General features: G+C 40.5%; 3 protein-coding genes across 4 annotated transcripts; 2 read left to right on the top strand and 1 right to left on the bottom strand.

Moving 5' to 3' along the window:
- Positions 1-376: 376 nt before the first annotated feature.
- Positions 377-5134, top strand: LOC147043901 (26S proteasome non-ATPase regulatory subunit 11A-like). Of its 2 annotated transcripts, none has more exons than XM_085934596.1 (13): positions 377-559; positions 1080-1181; positions 1325-1521; positions 1611-1668; positions 1767-1961; positions 2056-2200; positions 2335-2395; positions 2464-2526; positions 2593-2718; positions 2782-2817; positions 2932-2983; positions 3161-3304; positions 3970-5134. In XM_085934596.1, the coding sequence occupies exons 1-12, from the start codon at positions 469-471 to the stop codon at positions 3301-3303; spliced, it is 1269 nt and encodes a 422-aa protein (XP_085790722.1). In that variant the 5' UTR covers positions 377-468; the 3' UTR covers position 3304; positions 3970-5134. The 2 variants fall into 2 exon arrangements, with proteins under 2 accessions (XP_085790722.1, XP_085790724.1); XM_085934598.1 differs by having other exon boundaries at positions 3995-5134.
- A 1401-nt stretch (positions 5135-6535) lies between these two features.
- On the top strand, positions 6536-12827 carry LOC147043902 (homeobox protein Dlx3b-like). Its single transcript, XM_085933983.1, has 3 exons — positions 6536-6996; positions 10053-10237; positions 10902-12827. The coding sequence occupies exons 1-3, from the start codon at positions 6672-6674 to the stop codon at positions 11334-11336; spliced, it is 945 nt and encodes a 314-aa protein (XP_085790109.1). The 5' UTR covers positions 6536-6671; the 3' UTR covers positions 11337-12827.
- Positions 12828-16261: 3434 nt separating this feature from the next.
- On the bottom strand, positions 16262-20026 carry LOC147043903 (homeobox protein Dlx4b-like). The gene is made up of 3 exons (XM_085934838.1): positions 19407-20026; positions 18315-18511; positions 16262-17437 (listed from the first exon to the last, which is right to left on the bottom strand). The coding sequence occupies exons 1-3, from the start codon at positions 19726-19728 to the stop codon at positions 17234-17236; spliced, it is 723 nt and encodes a 240-aa protein (XP_085790964.1). The 5' UTR covers positions 19729-20026; the 3' UTR covers positions 16262-17233.
- Between the last annotated feature and the right edge of the window lie 211 nt (positions 20027-20237).

Raw genomic sequence — 20237 nt, forward strand, 5'->3', positions numbered from 1 at the left:
ATTGTTAAAAGGTTCACAAAACGTCCTATAACACCTTTATGTAAAGTCTATGTTGGGGAATTTTAGATATATTCCCTTTGTTGAATAGATGTATGTTCAGTACTTTTTTTGAGGCAATAAACTGTGAGACATAATTGGTTTTGAAATTCCTAAAATGTATGTCACTATTTTGTTTTTTGATGGTTTTATTTTTGCCATCCATTAATCTTAATTGCCATAGATTAAACCAGTGATGTCTAAACTAAAAACAAATGTTTACAACTAAAAGACTGATTGTGACATCTCATTTAATAATGACTAATGAATAAAAATATTGCATCGGTATTCGAAGGATGATGATGCATGGTTTGTTTTGTGAAAAGAAGTACCATACGCGTCCTGTTAGGAGCAGCATTGTTCCGGCCGGTGGAAATCTAACAAGCGGAGCGGACCGGAGCGGAGCGGAGCGGTGCGGCAGGTACAAGAAAGATGGCAGCCGTAGCAGTGGCTGAGTTTCAGAGAGCGCAGTCTCTTCTTGTAACGGATCGGAACGCCTCCATCGATATCTTGCATTCAATAGGTAAATATACCCGAAAAAGCCTGACACTGCTAATTAAAGTCCGTATTGGTATTAGTCTTCTTAAGCTTCCCAACAGCAAACTCATCGAACTATTCAATTCAAAATCTTTGTTGTTAGCTAGTTAGCAGATGTTCACTGACGATCTCGTCTCCCCGTTGCTTATACAGTGAGTCAGCAGCGGCGAGCTAGCCGGCTAGCACCATCCCGGTAAAATGATGACTTACGCTAATGCTAGCTTGGCTAAGCCGGCTTGCGTGCATTTGACAGGAACTTGGATGACAGTTGGAGAAAGTCGTCGATGAACAATGAAAGCAGTGTTAAAAGTGCGTTCATAACACCCTGTTTTGTTCCACTCCAATTGCTTATCTTTATCAGGATTTACCAAGCAGTTGTCATGTTTTTTTCCCCCCCTAGTGTTTTTATTATCTTCCATCCATCTATCCCAGCAGTCAAACATCACGGTGAATCGAGAATATTTGAATTCAACGTCTTCATATCGATTGAAATTTGTGTGTTGCAGTAAAGCGGGACATTCAGGACAGCGATGAAGAGGCTGTGCGCGTTAAAGAGCAGAGCATCCTGGAGCTGGGCGGACTGCTGGCCAAGACAGGACAGGCTGAAGGTAAACACAAAAACTCTTTGTTTAGACCACACCATTGTTTTGATCATATGTTTCATGCCAGCTCAAATATTTTAGAGCCAATAGCTGTTTTTTAACCCTAAGCTGTACTTGTACCAATCAATCTTTTTTCCCTTTTCTGTCAGAGCTCGGTGGTCTGTTGACATATGTGCGGCCATTCCTCAACTCCATCTCTAAAGCCAAAGCAGCCCGACTGGTCCGCTCCCTGCTGGACCTGTTTCTGGATATGGAGGCAGCCACTGGTCATGAAGTCGAACTCTGCCTGGAGTGCATAGAATGGGCCAAGGCTGAAAAGAGAACTTTTCTCAGACAGGCCCTAGAGGTGAGAAATGTTCTGATAATAATGATCGTTTTTGAACAGCCACAATTCCACATGGGCGCTGTGAGACTTTTATCCTGCTTTGTCCTTAGGCTCGACTTATCTCACTATATTTTGACACAAAATGTTACCTGGAAGCTCTACAACTCGGTGAGTGTCCAAAACCTTTTTTGTGGTGTACTGCAATATATTGACTCCAACATGTTTATCATTAAAAGTATTTGTTGCACGTTTATTTCCACCTCCAGGCTCGCAGTTACTACAGGAGTTGAAAAAGATGGATGACAAAGCCCTGCTGGTGGAAGTGCAGCTGCTCGAGAGTAAAACGTATCACGCCCTGTGTAACCTACCCAAAGCTCGTGCCGCCCTCACTTCAGCCAGGACGACGGCCAATGCCATCTACTGCCCACCAAAATTACAAGCTGCTTTAGACATGCAATCAGGTAAGAAGCAAAAAAAAAAAACAGTTGGGTGATATCAAAAGTTTCATTCTATTTATCATCCAAGATGACCTGACGTTACCATGTGTGATTTCAGGGATCATCCATGCAGCAGAGGAAAAAGACTGGAAGACAGCTTACTCTTACTTCTATGAGGCTTTTGAGGGCTACAACTCAATTGACAGTCCTCGAGCCATCACAGTTCTCAAATATATGCTGCTCTGCAAAATCATGCTCAATGCGTAAGTCTTACTAGGTACTATACCTTTTGAAATCATCTCCAATAATGTAGCTACTGGTTAAAACAAAGCCTTTGCTTTTATAATTCCTCACCACCACGAGGATCCCAACTTTGAAAAACTTCTTGTTGTTTCAGACCAGAGGATGTCCAGGCCCTCATCAGCGGCAAGCTCGTTCTGCGCTACACTGGAAGACAGGTAAGATGCGTTTCGATATAGTCGATATTGTCGAAACGTGTAACAAAATTCCCAATTTTATACTACAGACGGATTCCCTGAAAAGTGTAGCACAAGCCAGCAAGAATCGCTCGCTATCTGACTTTGAAAAGGTTTGTAGACTGAAGTGAAACTCGTGTGGTCAATCTGTGACTGATCTGCTCTTTGTCCTTGCTCAGGCACTGACAGAGTATAAAGTGGAACTGAGGGACGACCCCATCATCCGAACACATCTGACCAAACTTTATGACAACCTGCTCGAGCAGAACCTCATCAGGGTCATTGAGCCTTTCTCCAGGGTCCAAGTAAGTGCTGCAGTAAATTCTGACTTTGTTCTGTAGACTTTATACAATTTTTTTCTTTTCCAGATGGCACACATTTCCTCCATCATCAAACTGTCCAAGGTATGCGTTGCTCATTTGTTTGTTTTTTTCCATTCGTTCATTTCATGGAGTGTGTTTATTTGTTTTTGTATATGCAGCGTAATATTGAGAATCCCAGGTGTGTCTTTCTTTCAGGGTGATGTTGAGAGGAAATTATCACAGATGATTCTGGACCAAAAATTTCACGGTATGTTTACAGAAGCCAATCTTTAATGACATTGGTTTTGACTCTGTGTAATATTATTTGTAATATGAAGATGCAAAATGCTGACATGAAAACAAACCAACTTTATTACTTTTTTTTTTTTTTTTTTTTTTTAACCCACCCTGCTTCTTTTGTCCATCCCGCCAATAATGCTGACAGGTATTTTAGACCAGGGCGAAGGTGTGCTCATCGTCTTCGATGAGCCTGTGGTTGACAAGACATACGAGACAGCCCTGGAGACCATTCAGAACATGAGCAAGGTGGTGGACTCACTTTACAACAAAGCCAAGAAGCTAACATAAGGTCAGTCTTTTCGACTCATTTATCCTGAGTGTATTTTTTTTATTTTTATTTTATTCGGGTCTTCAATAATCAATGTTGTATTTGTCCTTTTAAAACAAGATCAGTAAATTGCTAGTCTTGCCAGTTAAGATGAAGTCAGACCATGGATCTTTGCAATTCCAAAGACAAATAGACAAAAAAAAAAAAACTGAAGTCCACTTCAAAGCCAATTCTGCTGCCAAGCTTTTCAGTTTTGGGTGGCGCTTAAGGTTCCAAACAGAGACAAGACACAACAGCAATTAGAAGGCAGTCCGGAGACCTCTGCCAAAAGCCACAAAACCCACCGTGTACATCTGGATGTATTTCCAACATTATAACATATCAAAAAAACATGAAATGGCGGAAACATCCAGTGATCCACAAGTGGCCCACAATGTCATGGTTTACCCTTGGCTCACGCTCCACCCTTTAATCGCTCACGCATGAAAATCATTGTTTTATTTCTTTTGTAGTCCCACAGAGAAATAAACAGGATTTTTTTTGGAGACTTGAAGAAACACAGCCAGGCAAAAAGGGCTCGGCACTTGAGTTGCTAAGTTAATACGATGAAACAAAAGCTGGACTTGTGAGCTTTTGATCTGAATCCAAAATGTCTTAATATACAACTAAAACTGTATTCACTCCAGGTCTGACTCTTATTTTCCTGAGCAGAGAGGGGAAAAAAAATCAGCAGTCCTCCCGTACGGAACGTCGCAGGCCAGTCAGACCTCCGTCCATGCCTCTGACTTTAACCCCCTGGATGGATGGATGAAGGGAGTGGGTTGGGCTACAAGGACTTTCAAAACATTTGATGAACCTGTAGAGACACTTCAGAGGGAATGGGCACAACTCTTTGGTCTCTCTTCTTCTGGTAGGGAACATAAAGTGCGCCACCCACTGGAGAAATCTAGACACTGCGACGGGATGAGTTTCCTCTTATTCTCTGCACTGGCCATCAGGGAATCTTGTGAAATCAAATCGAAAATACACTAACCACATGTATACACTTGTAAAATCAACATCAAAACATGATCAGATAGAGGCAAACTTTTGAGATTGTGTTCTACCTAATTTCTTTTCCCATTCATCATTTATCTTTAGGACTTGCTACTTTTTCGGGCTAAGACTTTGGACCCAAAGTTTTGATTGTATCCTCATTTGTACTGTAAAATATGTCAGGTCTGCCCCCCCCCCCCCCCCCCAAACAGTATCAGGGCATTATGGGGATTATATCAGCGCTGTTTCTTTCAAAGCGTTCCGCAGAAGACCCAAAGTGTTACTGTTGTGCCATTCACCCGCATCTAACCTCCTCTTTGTACAGAACATTGCCAAGATCTGCTGTTCATAAACTTCACCCATGTAATTAGAAGGTCTCATTTTTTTTGTAAGATGCAAGAATCATGGAAAGCTCACTAGTGAGAGCACCAAGTGCTTTCAGTGTTCTGGCGTATGAGCATTAGGAAATGTTTAGAGTGATTGTGTAGAAGAAAAAAGGTTACAGAGAAAATCATATTGTACATTCCTGAAAATGTATTTTGCAGGGATTGGATGGTTACCATACATAAAAGTTCCAAATAAAATGCTGTTTGGGGACAATTGACATTTCAACATACTTTCTAATGCTTTTAAATGAGAAGTTACCGTTTGGATTTAAATTGCAACTCTTGGCATTCCAGCTCAGATCGATTGAACTAGATACATTCCACGATTCTTCTGCATTTCTCAAAGACACTTAAGGGAAGGTAATACATTGCACTGACCTTCAGAGAAGTTCTGTAACATTTTGTGCACTGATAAATGCAAGATAATGTGTCCGGGTGCTGTGTCTTGTTTTGAGTCTATTTATTGCATGCCAGATGGGGATTACTTTGAATACATGGTCTTGTTGCCTTCAACAACAACAAAAAAAAGAAATGGCCTTGAAAGACAATGGGCCCAAAGAAGCATCTTGGGTCCAGACCTACGAGATTAGCAGTATGGCGTGGCCAGCCCAATCCACAGACTTAATGCAATAGAAAATGTGTGATGCAAAACCAAGATACGTTGAGGGATTGGGAATGTAGTTCAATCATCGTGGGCTGGAGTACCAGTTCAAAGTTTCCAGAAGTTGGTTGACTCCACCCAACATCATTTCTGAAGTTCTCAGAACTGATGAAAAATTAATTCCGTGGTTGACTGGAAAGCAAGATCATTTTTTGTGTGTGTATTGGAAATGTTTACTTTGCTAAACTAATGATGACTAGTGATGAGGTAATGGTATTGAACAAACTAATTCTTCATTTTCTTCACTTTAAAGGTATAAAAAGTGAATCATTGAATCATCTTGTTTTCTTCATGTTTTGATTTATTTGTAAAACAATTGTACATGTTCATCCACAAAAACATTTACAACACAGGGTAAGCTACATAAAATACAAACAAAAACCTGGCTGTGCATCTTTTTTTTCCAAAATGTTTCAAAGCGTTCCATTTATTGACCCGAAATAATCTTCACACCATCCGAGCAAAATTCCCTATCATGTTAATGAGAACCATCATAGCTTTGCTCTTTCAGCCAATTAATTCAGCCTAGTCTTTGCTTTTTTTTTTTACGATCCCAATGGGACCTTTTGCAGACGTATACTTTTGGGTTTATTGTAGGTCGGTCCAGTGCATAAAGTTTGGTTGGCTCTCCTCCCCTCCCCTCCAGGGCATGATGGAGGCCCGCCCGGGGCTCAAGTCAACACACGTAAAGGTGGATTGTAAAGAAAGCCTGATTGACTCTCAATGTGAGTCTACAAGCAGCATCTACATTTGAATAGGAGCAAAGCTACTGCGTAAACATGCCTTATCACCATCTTTGTAGATTTGCCAGTGGTGGGATGCCACAAAATAAAAATAAAAAATCTCCTCGCCTAAATTTGCCAGCTATTTTTTTTTCTCTTGAAATGTCCAAACTTTTTGGCTGCCCCACTTTGAGATGATCCTCGCAATATTCAGGTGACTTTTTTTTCCTGTTTGTTTTTTTGGATCGGTTGGTTGCTAGTGCGCCTCGGTGTCTTTAAGGCTTTAGGGAGAGGTTCACTGGAGGTTTCTGCGGGGAGAAGAAGGGAGTCAGACAGGCGACAAGCAGTGCCTTCTTGGCCCCGGGGGCAGAGGCTGGGAGTGCGAGGGGGAGCCAATGAGAAGAAGCCATCCACTCCTTCTCTCCTGCCCGGCTTGGCTCAACTCGGCGCGCCCTGTAATTAGGAGCTCCACTTGTGGGCTGGGCGCCGCCACCGTGGACAACTTGGGAACGCCAGCTCCACACTCTTGTCTCTTTTGTCTTTAGCATTACTGAACACTTGGTGGAAGGTCAAAGTCCTGAACAATGAACGGGCAACCATCACCTGCGTTCGAGGAGAAGAAACCCAACCTCCGCGCGTCCCCGAGCCTGGCGGAGACTTCACCCGCAGCGGATATGGGCTTCTACGGCGGCCATGGCGCGCTCCATGGCTCGCAGGATTTTTACGCAGCGCAGCAGTCTTACTCGACTCAACACATGAGCCCTTACGCGTACAGCCACTACAACCTGAACGGGATGGTCCCCGCTGGTGCTTTCCCATGTGGAAAAACGGAGTACACGTACCCGCACTCGGCGTACAGGGAGCCCGGGGGCTTCAGCAGAGAGACGCAGTCAACACTTCCAGATAGTGGTGAGTGAGTACCATCCCGACTAAATAACACGATTCGTTGATTTGTCATTTGACCCAAAGAAATGTTCTACTATTGCACAAAACAATGCAAAATGAAGGTGCGACGTAAAATGAAGTAAAAAGTTTTACATTTGGCATCAAGTCATACTGCACATGCATTGAAGTGGTATTCTTGTGTGTCGTTTCAATGGAAATAAGTTAGGATTTCTCTCCGAGGCCTGTTATGACTGCTTATCTGACAACAAATTGATGGAATTGATCAAGTCAAGAAAAAGAACTATTGTTCATTTGGGGTTACATTTTTTTTTTTTTTATCAAAGAACAAATGTTTGTGGGATGAACAGCAAAGCAGAGTATATGTGTTGTGTCCATAACAAATTGCCAAAGCTTCACTGCCAATACCAAACATCTTATTTCGTCATTACCATTGTTTTTGAGCCGATCAGGCGCCAAATGGTGTTTCCTCCAAGAATCGCCACACCACATTTGACTGATCTGGATATTTAGATGGGGCCTGTGTGACATGGAAACTTCAAGGTGATGTTTTCCCGATTGTTTGAAATGAGCCCAAATTGAAGGCAAAGTTCAATACAAGGTTTTGCAGGATGAGCCAAAACTGCCACAGTTGCTCGCATTTTCCAGAGGCCAGTTTTGTTAGCAACATGTGGACTGGAACCCAAGTTTGTGTGATGGCACATTTGGCACTTGGGTCATACGGTTACGATTTTAGAGAAGATACGGAGAACACACTACTGATTGCTGCTCGGATAGTGTAACATCTTTGGCTGGAGGCTATGAGCATGTGAGGCATAATCTCAAAATGAGATCCTTCACCCCCACAGTGTGGGGCTTTGTCAGAGACTACCTCCAGAATTTGGGAGCAAAGAAGATGGCATGACCTGCCAGCCATCCTGACCTCAACTCTGTTGAACACTTGTGGGATCATCTTGGTCGTTCTTTTCGTGCCAGAGTGACCATCATAACCTCGTTGGCTGACTTGCAACATATGTTGACTTAAATGGCACAGCAGTGTGTGACTAGCTTGCTCGCTAACTAGGTGCTCGCTTGTTACGCCGGCCAACCCTAATCCTCATTGTTCCTCATGGGGTTGATTATTTTACATATGCATCAAAATGCGTGACTTTTATGAATATTTCACTTTTTCCAACAAGAAAAAGTTCATCCTCTCATCCATTGTCAACAGCGCTTACCCTGTTCAGGGTCGCAGGGGATGCTGGCTAAGCCACAGGCCCAAATTTTTATTGCTGAATAGGACTCGGGCCTGTTTTGACTCGTTTTCCTACTGCTCTGTGGTTCCAAAGGCAGAAAAAAAAAAAAAAACATACCTAAGGAGAGACCTACACTATACATGTATGTCCACTAGTTATTGTCAGTGGACCACCATTTGTAATTATCACAATGATGTCCCAAATCTGGAGAGGAATATTGAAAACACTTAAGCAGGATAATGTCTTCCGCGTCACTGAAGATTCCTTTTCGACCGAAATGAGAGCAAAGTGGCTCATGGTGTAGTCTGTGTGCATAAAAGAAAATAAATTGTGGTAAAGTAAAAAGCCGAAGCGAGAGCGGTAGTTTCCGGAACTCTTTTCACACGCTCCTATCGAGTATGAACTGTCAATTGAAGTTTCTTTCATATTCTTCATCCATCCGTTCGTCCGTCGATTTATAGTTTTCAATGAAACATAAATGTTTTTGGAATTCTGACGACAGTATTGTGCAAAATTCTAATCACCGTGAGAATCTGGATAATAGTGACCATACCGTGCATCTTCATTTGATCACACCTTTATGCCAGTGGTCTACATATTCCAGGTTCTATACAGTGAATCCGACAATATTGACATTGTTAATTAAGAATTTTCATTTATGTTTGAAGACTGTGATTACAGATGTGAATGATTTTGTCTCTATGTGTCCTGTAACTGCCAAATGACCAGTCCAGGCTCTAACGAAATATGGATAAGTGTGGATCGATGACTACTTCTCGATTTCTTTTTTACAAATTTATTCAGTTTTTGATATGATTTTTTAGGTGGCTGATTCTGCACCCGCCCTATTTTTTCTCATTTAATAATAATAATAATTATGGTGCATCTACAGTTCATTGACAGTCCCTGTCAAAGAAAGAAACTAAATAAATAATCTATTTAAATAAGAATCTGAATTTAACGATCAATGTCAGCAAAACAAAATGCTTTTGCGTGTTTGAACTCACCTCATCCTGTCATCATTTGACGTGTGAACGTCTTTCTCAAGAAAGTCAAACTCAACAGATTGGTGCACTTTTTTTGACATTCCAGCTGGAAAAGGCTCCAGGGCACTTTAACTCATAGCCACGCAGCACATCAGGTGTCACAACATGTCAGTCAGCCTTGGCCTTTGAATCATCCAACAACACCGACACCTTATCACGCAAGGCCTTTGGCCACGCCCCAAATGAATGACGTGAATGCATATCAAATAACAAATCGCCTAGAAATCATTCAAACAAATCTCAAAATAAGATTATTGCTTCACATGAATGGATAATGATGTTCCAAAAAAAATTAAACATGGACACAATAGTATATATTTTTTTTTATTCTTTTCTAAAGTTGAGCACTGTCATTTGCTAACCGCCAAATCAATCAAAAGTAACTTTTTCTATATCAGTTGGCGTCAATATTGCCCACTCCCCAAAAAAGAAAAAGTGATGCAAGAGCAATAGAGGCAACGTATGTATAGAAGCAGTCTTTCAGACAACATGAAAAGCAGCAATAAATCTCCATCTCCCGCCCCGGCTCGAGGGGACACTCAGACCAAAATTATAAGTTTGGAGTGCTGGTGGAATTTCTTTGAAATGTACTGTAGCGACTGTAGCAGCCATGGCTATTTCTGTTATATCTCTGCTTTGCGGAATCCAATTTGGAGCTGCTCTTATTGTATGAGTCGAAGTAGAAGACACATGGAGTGTTCTCAAATAGAAGTTTCTCATGGGCAAATGTGTAGGTATTGAAAATGAAGTCACATTTAACCAAACGTATCTCCTCCTATAGTGAAAGAAGAACCAGAAATGGAGGTTCGGATGGTAAACGGGAAGCCCAAGAAGGTTCGGAAGCCACGGACAATTTACTCCAGCTACCAGCTAGCCGTCCTACAGAGGAGATTCCAGTCGGCCCAGTATTTGGCTCTACCAGAGAGGGCCGAGCTGGCCGCGCAGTTGGGCCTGACTCAGACACAGGTGAGGCAAGACAGAAAAATAAAAAAAATAAAAAAACAGCTTTTATTGGCAGTGTCGAAGAGATATCAAATAAAAATCCCACATTTGGGATTATTTTTTTTTTTTAATTATTCGGAAGGAGATAATGTGTAGGTTGGATTGCTTTTTTTGTGTGTGTGTGTGTGTGTGTGTGTGTGTGAGAAACCAGTCCTGTAACTTTTCTGACACTATGTTAAATTTATTTCATTTTGGCTCCTGTGGCTAAGTGATTGACTTTTTTAGGTCATGAAATGACTGAGCAGAAATTGTAGTTGGATGTCACCTAGTGGTTAAATGACCAATGACACCTCAGATGGAACAACTACTTTTTTCTTCTGGCGGTCCACATACAGTCAAATGGAAGAATGCATTAGTTACTGTGTTTTAAAAAAGAAAAAGACCAATTTTGTTGTTCCCATATGTTCTCTATTAACACATAGCCATTTTGAAATGCTATTAAAATAATAATAAGAATTCAATTCTCAAATAAATAACTGCATTCAATTGAATATACCATTTCCAAATGATGCCGAAATGATCATTTCCCAAAGTTTAAAAGCTTTCACTGAAAATGAATCTAATTCGCTGCAATTTATTTGTTGTTTTATGACAAGCCTTCAACATGACATGTCATCATGAATTTCAGGTCAAAATATGGTTCCAAAACCGTCGCTCCAAATTCAAGAAACTCTACAAGAATGGAGAGTTTCCACTGGGGGACATTGCGCTGGAGCAAAGCCCAGAGGCGAGCGATTCAATGGCTTGCAACTCTCCTCCATCTCCGGCTGCGTGGGAAAACAACAATAGCAGCAGCAGCAGCAGCAACAACGCCCCAAACAACACAAGCAGCAACGACACAAACACTGACAGCAGCCTCAAGAATAATACAATGCTGGGCTCTACCAGCAGGGGGCAGGATTCCTATCAGCCCTCAGGTGATTCCTCCTCTGTCTACATGGAGGAGTACACGCACCAGAATTGGTACCAGCAGCAGGACGCACATTTAGCTTTGCAGGCGGCTGCCACTACCCACCACCCGTCGTCATCGGCGCCATCTGCCCCCATCGGGGCCGTTTACTGAGTCCCAAACATACTGAAGACATTCCACCCAAACAGGAGGGAAGTTTGGGGATCATCCAGAAATACCCAGGCCTTCCTCTAAAGCAGGATGAAAATGGACTTTCCATATTGAACATTTGAAACATGACCAAAGTTCCCAATTGCATTCATTTGCTTAAAGCCATTTATAGCCATAGACAGACTACTGTTGATATTCTAGATTGAATTTTTTTTTTTTTTTTGGAGGAGGAAGCCCGGAAATGGGATGGAACCCCGCAACCTGTCAGAATTGTTCTGTACTAAAGAAAAAATCATTTTGTAACCAATTAAATCATTAAGTTACATATCATTTCACAGCGCACAGTTATAAGAGATCGCTGCAACCCTGGAAGATGTATAAGTAACCAATTAAATCATTAAGGGATATATCATTTCACAGGGCACAGTTATATTGCAATCCCAGAAGATGTATCTATTTTCAGTATATAAATGGCCAATATAGCCAGAAAGTGAATTGGACTTGTTTGAATTCGAAAATAATTTGCAATGTTATCTAACAAACAAACCGAAAACACATCTCAATAGCCTCGATTCAATCGTTGAACCTTGATCCTACAAGATACTCAAGTGAAAGAAATTAGAGGGCGTCATGATTATACCTTCTTCCTAACTGTTGTTTGTTGACTCATTTCAAAGTCGTCATTCAAGCAGAACGTGTGGCCGGGATACTCGTGATGACACTCGTCAAGTAAAGACAAATTTGTGTGAGAGGGTATGAATGAAGGAGGGCCAAGGTTATATACTTGACATGCAATTCAATCTCACGGTTGATTTTAGTTGTTTGAACTTTTTGGAGTTATGAGGGAAACGGAAAGGCCAGGTGTGGTGTATTGTCACCGGCATTACGTAAGAACTCCGCCATGACATTTACCGAACCCTAAGAAAGTATTTGGTCTGACAATTAAGACTTCTACAGAAGTTGTCATTCAGGGTGCAATTATTTTGTCATTTAGGAATGAGGATGCGACGGGTTTGTAATTAGCTTAACTTTTTAGTTGAGCAACATGTGCCGCCAACTTCTCTGTGCTACTGGATTGGTTTCTGTACAAGACTTTTATTACTCATAGGTCAGGCCATTACAGACCAATGTGCGGTTCACAAAGTCTAAATGTCACCAAAAACGTCCCTATTGAAAACTACTTGACCGTAAGCCTTCCTAAATTTAGTTTTAATGGAATAGGACAAATAAATAAATAAAAAAGATCTCCATATGGTCAATGTTTATTCTTGCTTGCCCTACTTATCAAATCTCAATGTTGGCGTTGTGAAGGTAACTTTGCAATATCCTCAAGTGTGGAAAGAAAAATAATGGCCAGATCATTGAAATGGATATTTACCTATACTTGTATATGAAATAGAAGAGGCAAATGGTGCTAAAACACTTTGATAGAAAATGTATATTTTATTGCTGTGTGACACGTGGATAATATTTTATTTATATTTTTGGATCAAATTTGGTACAACGGTCTGCATATTTGAAATAAAACATTTGATTTTACGATTTGGCTTGTGAGCTTATTGAAGGACTTGAGAAAAGAGTCAACTGTCTTGCATGCACTTGCTTCTTACACACTCTTACACACACACACACACACACACACACACGCACGCACACACGCACGCACGCACGCACACACACACTCATTCACACACTGGAGGTTTTGGGAGGTGACAGTAGAGCAGACACTCTGGAGTCTTTCAAATCTAATAACACAGTAGCGAAACAGAAAGACGTGCACATTTTCTTTTATGTGGTAAACACTTGGAAAGGGGAGGAGGTGAGTGTATGATCGGGTATGGGTGTGTACGTGACAAACAAGCAAACCAAACCCAAGGGCTAACCTTTCAAAAGACTGCATTGAAAAGAAGCTATCCCAAAAATCACATTTACAATTTAAGTGGAATTCAATTCACTTGAAAGTCTTGGATTTATTTTCCCATCATATGCATCAGTGCACGTAACATGTCCCGATCTCGAGATCGGATTGGCCCGATCCTTGATTGGAGCTCGGCGACATTAGTTGATTGGTTGTGCTTATCTTTACGGCAAGTGTCGTAAAATACCGGTTGACGGTAGCGGCCCAATTCAAACTTGCAAGGTTGTCAAAAGTGTGGAAATATTATTTGAAAGTGAAGACTGTCGAAAAGTCCTTGCAATGTCTGCAAGATGGCAATTTCCAGAGCTTGATTCGTCATCTGAGGACAAAACATGACAAGCGTTTTGCAAAGCTGCAGATGGAAAAGTTGCGAAAGTAAAGCGACAAACGCTGGACGTCATGAGGAGAGACGAAAATAAGAGGGCAAAGAAGATCACACAAAGGTTAGTCCAATTTATTGTCATGCTTATTGAGGACATTTTAGTTTGATAAAAAGTTGAATGACTTGCTCAAAATATATTTCAGCTATATACATTTCGGATCGGGTCTTGAAATCGGATCTCATTTGAGGTTAAAAGATTCACGTATGGTCCTCATTAGTATCATGGCTATGAAAAGAAGGTCACACCCTGGACTGGTCACATGGCACAATTAAATAGAGCAAAAATTTCAACCCAGACCTGCTTATCATGCTGCCAATGAAAAAAGTCATTTCCTCCATATTATGGCCCATTTAACACCACTTGTTTTGTTTTTTTCTTTCCTTTTATTAAATGCTCACTGATTCCTATTGTGCAATCACATGACCATTTCACTTCAAATGTGCCATCACAGAAGTGAGTGACACCACGTTCATTTAAAAGCTTGCTCTTGAATCCCAGACGACACTTGCCATGTCTATTTATCTTCCTCAGTTGGATCCTTCAGCTTCCAGGTGTCAAAAAGGAATGTGTCTTAACATCTCAAGGAGAGCCAACTGGGACTTGTAGTGACCTGTGGAGGTTTTTTTTTCTTCTTCTTCTTCCAAAGCCATGACTGATTTGACTGTTAAAAAACAAAATGAAAATGGTTCTTACAGAATGGGGATTCCAAAACTGATTTTGTCTCCACCTGGTCGAGGCATAGAGACAAAAAAAAAATGGTTAGATGGAATTTTCCATGAAAGTCTTACTATATAAAAAACACGTGAAGACAGAAAAGTGTCCACAAACAGACACATAAACCCATGTTGGTGAATATATGGGCTTGAGTCATCATTATCAACTAGTCGGAGGCAGTTTTACACTCGTGGAGCCTGCAAGAAAGGAAACGAGACAAGATGATGACATCAGCGGCTGAGAGGAAACCCCAGCAGCGAAAGACAACTTTACAAGAGTAGCTGGAAAGACTTTGCTTTCCCTGCCTCCAGCTACAAACCACACATGGATAATACATATTTTCAAATGGCTTTCTTGGCCTGTTCACACGTTCATCTCAATAAGAATGTCATGCAGAAAATTTTCTCAAATTGTTTTCAAGCGGACGACATTTGTCAAAAAGATCCCAGAAAAAAGAAAGAAAAAAAAAGACTTGTAAGTCCAACAGTTCAGTCAGTTTGCCGAATTCAATGATGTCAACGATAATGGGCGACACGCTTTTGAGCTCCTGCTAATTAGAGCGATTAGTTCGTGTTCCATACTTGTTTGCGCCGTGTCACTATAATCGTCAAGTTAATGTTAAACGCGGTGTCAGGTTACAGGGTAATTGATGACCACAATGTTAATGGAATCCGATCTTAAAAAACAATGACAAATAGTTTGACAAGCAGAGAAGGATAATAATAATCATAAATGACAACTTAATTGGTTAAAATAGATACTGCAATTGTTATTGATTGTTGTACAAACAATGCAATGCAAAATATACCTGTCAATATTCCAATGAGGCGCATTCGCAGCACAACCAAAACTATCGTTATGTCATTCGACATAAAGTCTTTGTATTTTTGGAGGCTACATTTTTCTTACTATGCTTGAGCAGATGTGTTCAAGTATCTTGGACTTTCAGTTCCTGAGCTAACTTCAAACTTTATTAGGTGCTTCAGTGAATTGATTCTGCCGCTTGCTTTAACTTTGATGGCCTTCAAGGACCTTCAATGACAAATTCTCCAAAACCTACTTCACTGGGTGTTCTGGCCTAACCGACATGACGATCCTCCCACTTCCCATATGTTCTCAACCAATCACTGGACGCGCAAACGATGGCTCAAACTCACACCCGCAGACAATTTGAAGTTGTCAATCCATCTACCATGCGTGTTTTGGTAGATAACCGAACCCTGTGCATCTGAACTGTGAAGCGCTCCACCATTATGGAGAGATCTTGATGTCCATTTCTAAGATGATATCTGATCTTTGGCAAATTTCAGTGGCACTCCAGTTTTATGTTTTATGTGTACACCTTATGGGTATGAATTAACAAGCAAATAAAAAGTAAGACCTGCTGTTTGTTTCTTGTGTTAATTCATGTTGTCTCATACTCTTTCACTGCCGGTTACATGCTGCTTTTTTGCCCGGTAGCAAGTCATCAGAGACTTTTAGATTTTTTGTCCTCACGCAAGCTTTGGTCCGATAGTTTTCTTCCCGTAGCCTATGTTTGAACATGTTAGATTTGCTACAATGTTATATGAGTTACTGCTCAACTTAGGGACAAGAAACTATCAAAGAGAGCCTAAGAACAATTAGCATAGCTAGGGCAGAGCTTGTAGCATTTAAATCGTACTTTGTTCAATATCAGGCTTTATTTTTTTCTGAGCTGTTTAGCCAAAATTGTTCATAAAGAGGAAAATATAACAGTCGACCATTCAACAAAGACAAACAAAAGAAAACTGAAAGTGCTCTGGTACCAAAAAAAAGCTTTAAAAAGTATTGGTTGTTTAAACCCCGATCTGTCACATATTATTATGAATAGTGATTAATAATTCTATTGGAAAGACAATCTGTTGCCATTCAATACACAATACCACGTTGGACAGCTTTTAAAAATAATTTAATTATAATGCCACCTTTCAGTACATTTCAAACACTCCAAAAAAGTTGTTTTTGTTTTTTTGTTCTTTTACATGATTTTTATTTTAACTTCACCGAAACCAGTTTTTCAAACGATAGAAAACCTTCACAGAACACCCTTTCCCAAATGTGCTTCTGCCACACAATCCCACAAAAATAAAAATATATTAATATATATTTCTAAACATAAGAATCGTCTAGAATCATGGCAGGATTTTACTCAAACGTACAACTTGGTTGTAAGAATACTTTTTGTAGAAAAGGCTACATTGCGTGCCGATAAGGCACAAATGTCCATTGCAGCAACTTTGGGGCGTTGAGTCCTGTTGCAAAACACGATGCTCCATCGCTTCACACAAAACTTTGCCATACTTCACGACACCGTCAAGAGGTTCACTTCAGTGCATAATTAGTGATGTTATTATTATTTTTTTCCATGTCATATAGTGTTTACTAGCTTGCTGATGAGAGAGAACAGGTTGTTCTACTGTGGTTAAAAATAGCTGACGAGTTGCGTGTGAACCATGTTGTCAACTATGATTTTACAAACAAGTAACATATCCCAATGAGACTACAATTAAGTAACCATAATATAGATTACATTGATAATGCAAACAATGTGATTGATTTGTATCATTTTTTTTCCATCTTTGTATTCTAACACCAAAGAGATTAAGTGAACTCAAAGCCACACCATCCACCAAAGAATTCATGTACCTGTTTACACTTGACTTGTATTTATAGTTGCTAGACCATAAGGACACACAACTGCTTCATGTTTTACACACCTTGCGCCATTTTTTTTTTATTTTTTTTTTCTTAAAGCTGCACTTTTTCTTAATTTGTGTTTCACACTGTTAGCTATGATATGGGGCAGTTGTGTCTCATCACTTGTGTCACATGAGTTGAGTTCTAGGCATAGCATCCTGCGGGTGTCAGGGGTACCAGTGGCCAAAATTGTTCATGTATCCACCAGAGTGCACTGGTGTGCCTTTAGGAGCCATGCTCATATCCCATACTGTGCATGGAGAAGTGGAAGACTGGAGTGGGGTAGGCCTGGGCTCTCCATCCAATCCGCTGGGTCCGCTCTTCATTATCTTCTTGAACTTTGATCGTTTATTTTGGAACCATATTTTAACCTGAAAGAAGGAAAGAAGGAATATGAAAAAGGAGTCATGCAAAAAAAAAAAAATCTGGTTTAAATCATTCAAGATCAATAGTGAAGAGAAAAAAGACAAATTACAGAAGAATAAAAAAAAAAGGACAATGAGTCCTGCAGGAGTAATTGTCGTCTGATTAGCGCAAAAATAAAATAATGATAGAATTGGCAAACATGCAGGCATTTGAGCTTGCGGAGGTATTGCACGGTGTAAACATTCAAAAGTAATATACAGCACAGGGTGCTTGGCACATTGTTCACAAATCTAATGCCTTGGGGGTAGAAATTATTTTAGGTCAAGAAAAATACAGCTTAACAACACCTTAAGCCGAGTGTTTCTTTAATTCTTGATCTATTTTATTCAACAGGAAGATTGTTTTGTTCATTTAAAGCAGAGTAAATTTCTAGAAGTAGCATGAACTCGAAACCAATTAACAGACTCTGTATTTTGATGTCCGAATATAATGAGCTTAATCACTTTTTTGGATGGTTTGAAGATTTATGGCATTGATTGGTTTTGGAGTACTTTCACAACATGCTTGCAAAGTGAGCAATTGTTGACACAGACGTCCGTCCCTCTGAGTCAGTTTAGTAAGAAGATGTCAAAGATGTCAAACTGGTTTGAAGAAAGGGACGATGATTGGAAACACCAAGGCAACTAAATGCCAAATAAATACTCAATACTAAACGAAATACTTGCAAAGCAAGTGAAGACAAGTAAAATAAGATCAAGATATAGACATCTATAAATCTATATTGAAGATATAGAACTTTGATGAACGCTATGTTTACACCAGACAGAGACGGACGGGCGGACAGACAGACATTGACTGAATGATGTATAAAATAATGCATACCTGTGTCTGCGTCAAGCCCAATTTTGCGGCCAGGTCGGCCCTCTCAGGCAGCGCCAGGTACTGGGTTTGCAGGAAGCGTTGGTTGAGGGCCTGCAGCTGCAGACTTGAGTAGATGGTCCGAGGCTTTCTGACCTTCTTCCCGTTCCCGTTGAGACGTAGCTCTCCGTTTTCTAATATCGTGGTGGGCTTTTCGTGTTCTGGTGGAGGAAGGAAGAAGGCGTCAGACGGTTCTCAACACAGTCAGTCAAAGGCCACATTGACTAAAGTTGTGGTCAAATTATTATAATTTTTGCATATTTGCCACATTTGCTTTTGGTTTTACATTTCTTTATTGAGATTTATATGTACATTCATTTGATTCGATTTTTTTTCACATTAATGATTCATTCTTGCCAACTGCTGTACAAAAGGGATTCCTGTTTTTTTCATAACTAATCATGCAACATGCAAAAGTTCTGAAAACACAAATGTAAACTTTTTGAAGCTTCTGTTGAAGCTTAGGTACAGCACATAAGGGGAAGTGAGATGCACAGAAAGATAAGCATATTCAAAGTGAAATTTGCACAATTGTTTCAATTTGCAATCAAATAAAATGTGAAATTGGATGAATCTTTCAACTGTTTTGTGGCAATGTGTGCTAGTTTGAATGCTGTCCTGCACAGATATAAAGCGTAACCAACGAAATACTAGCAATTTTTATATTCTACCATATATTTGATGGTTGGAATCAAAGCAGTGATGAATAAATTTCCCCTGTTAAGAGTTGTCAAGGGCTGACTGACCTTTTTATTGAATATGACAAATACCATCAATAAAACTCTCAAATACGTTGCAATTAGATAAGCATTCGTTTCTAAATTTGCATCTGCCTTACATCCTCTGAATCAAATAACAATTAAAAATCAACGATGGTCAAACCGGACAAGACCGTTAGAGTGGTCACATTTTTCAAGAGGCGGCAAGTCGGACAGTGCGAGCAAGCCTCAAGATAAAATCCCGATGATAAATTTCCGATTTTTTTCATTCAGTAAAATGAATTTAATATAAAAATGAGCCTTTCAATTTGCAATCAAATTCAATCGACAAACCCACCTTTATTCTCCAGTCTGTGCACCAGGCCTCCGCCGTGAACGCCGTGCCCGCCGTGCGGGTAGGAAAGATACGTCCCGGCTTGGTGCGGGCTCACCGGACTGTGGTAGGTGGGATACCCGAGAGGACGCCCATAGGAGGGCGCTGAGGACTGGAAAGGGTTGTCGTGCTGCGTGGCGGCGTGAAGAGTGTGGAACTGGTAATGATTATGAGATAATCCCGGGGAGGTCTGCTGGTGTCCGGGGTAGCTGCTGCATTCCAAAAAAGCCGATTTGGAAGGATCGGGAGAGACCAAAGTTTCCGCCAAAGAACTCATAGTCATCATTGGGTTGCCTTTGCCGGTCAGCTATAGCTTTGGGTAACAACAGTCATAATAAAACGAGTAGAAAAATTCAAATAAAATGAATGAGATCAATTAATATTAAGGAGCGCGCATATCCGCCGCAAGCGGTAACGCACTAGAAAACATGGATCCCCCAAAAGCAATAATAAAGAAGAAAAAATCTTAAAAATGAATTTTAATATTCATCAATATTCATCCTCCAAACGACAGAGAATGCTTCACTCGCTCCGCTAGATGCGCGTGTCAAGGTAAAGTGTTGTGTCAATGTTGCGTGTCGGTGCGCGCTGTGCGGGCTCAACTGGGCTCTTCGCGCACCGCACGCTCATTGGCTCTCATTTAAGGTGCAGCAACATCAGTCGCAAAACGTGTCCCTGCTTGCTCGTGGCATACAATTTTTATTCATCGCCACTTCAAATTAAATTAGCACTGCAAAGAAAAACCCAAAAGACAATCAACACTGTGGGCTGATTTATTTTTCTTTCTTGCAGGCA

The sequence above is a fragment of the Syngnathus leptorhynchus genome, chromosome 16 (genome assembly GCF_054491065.1).
Source record: "Syngnathus leptorhynchus isolate UIUO chromosome 16, UIUO_Slep, whole genome shotgun sequence".
NCBI lineage: Eukaryota > Metazoa > Chordata > Actinopteri > Syngnathiformes > Syngnathidae > Syngnathus > Syngnathus leptorhynchus.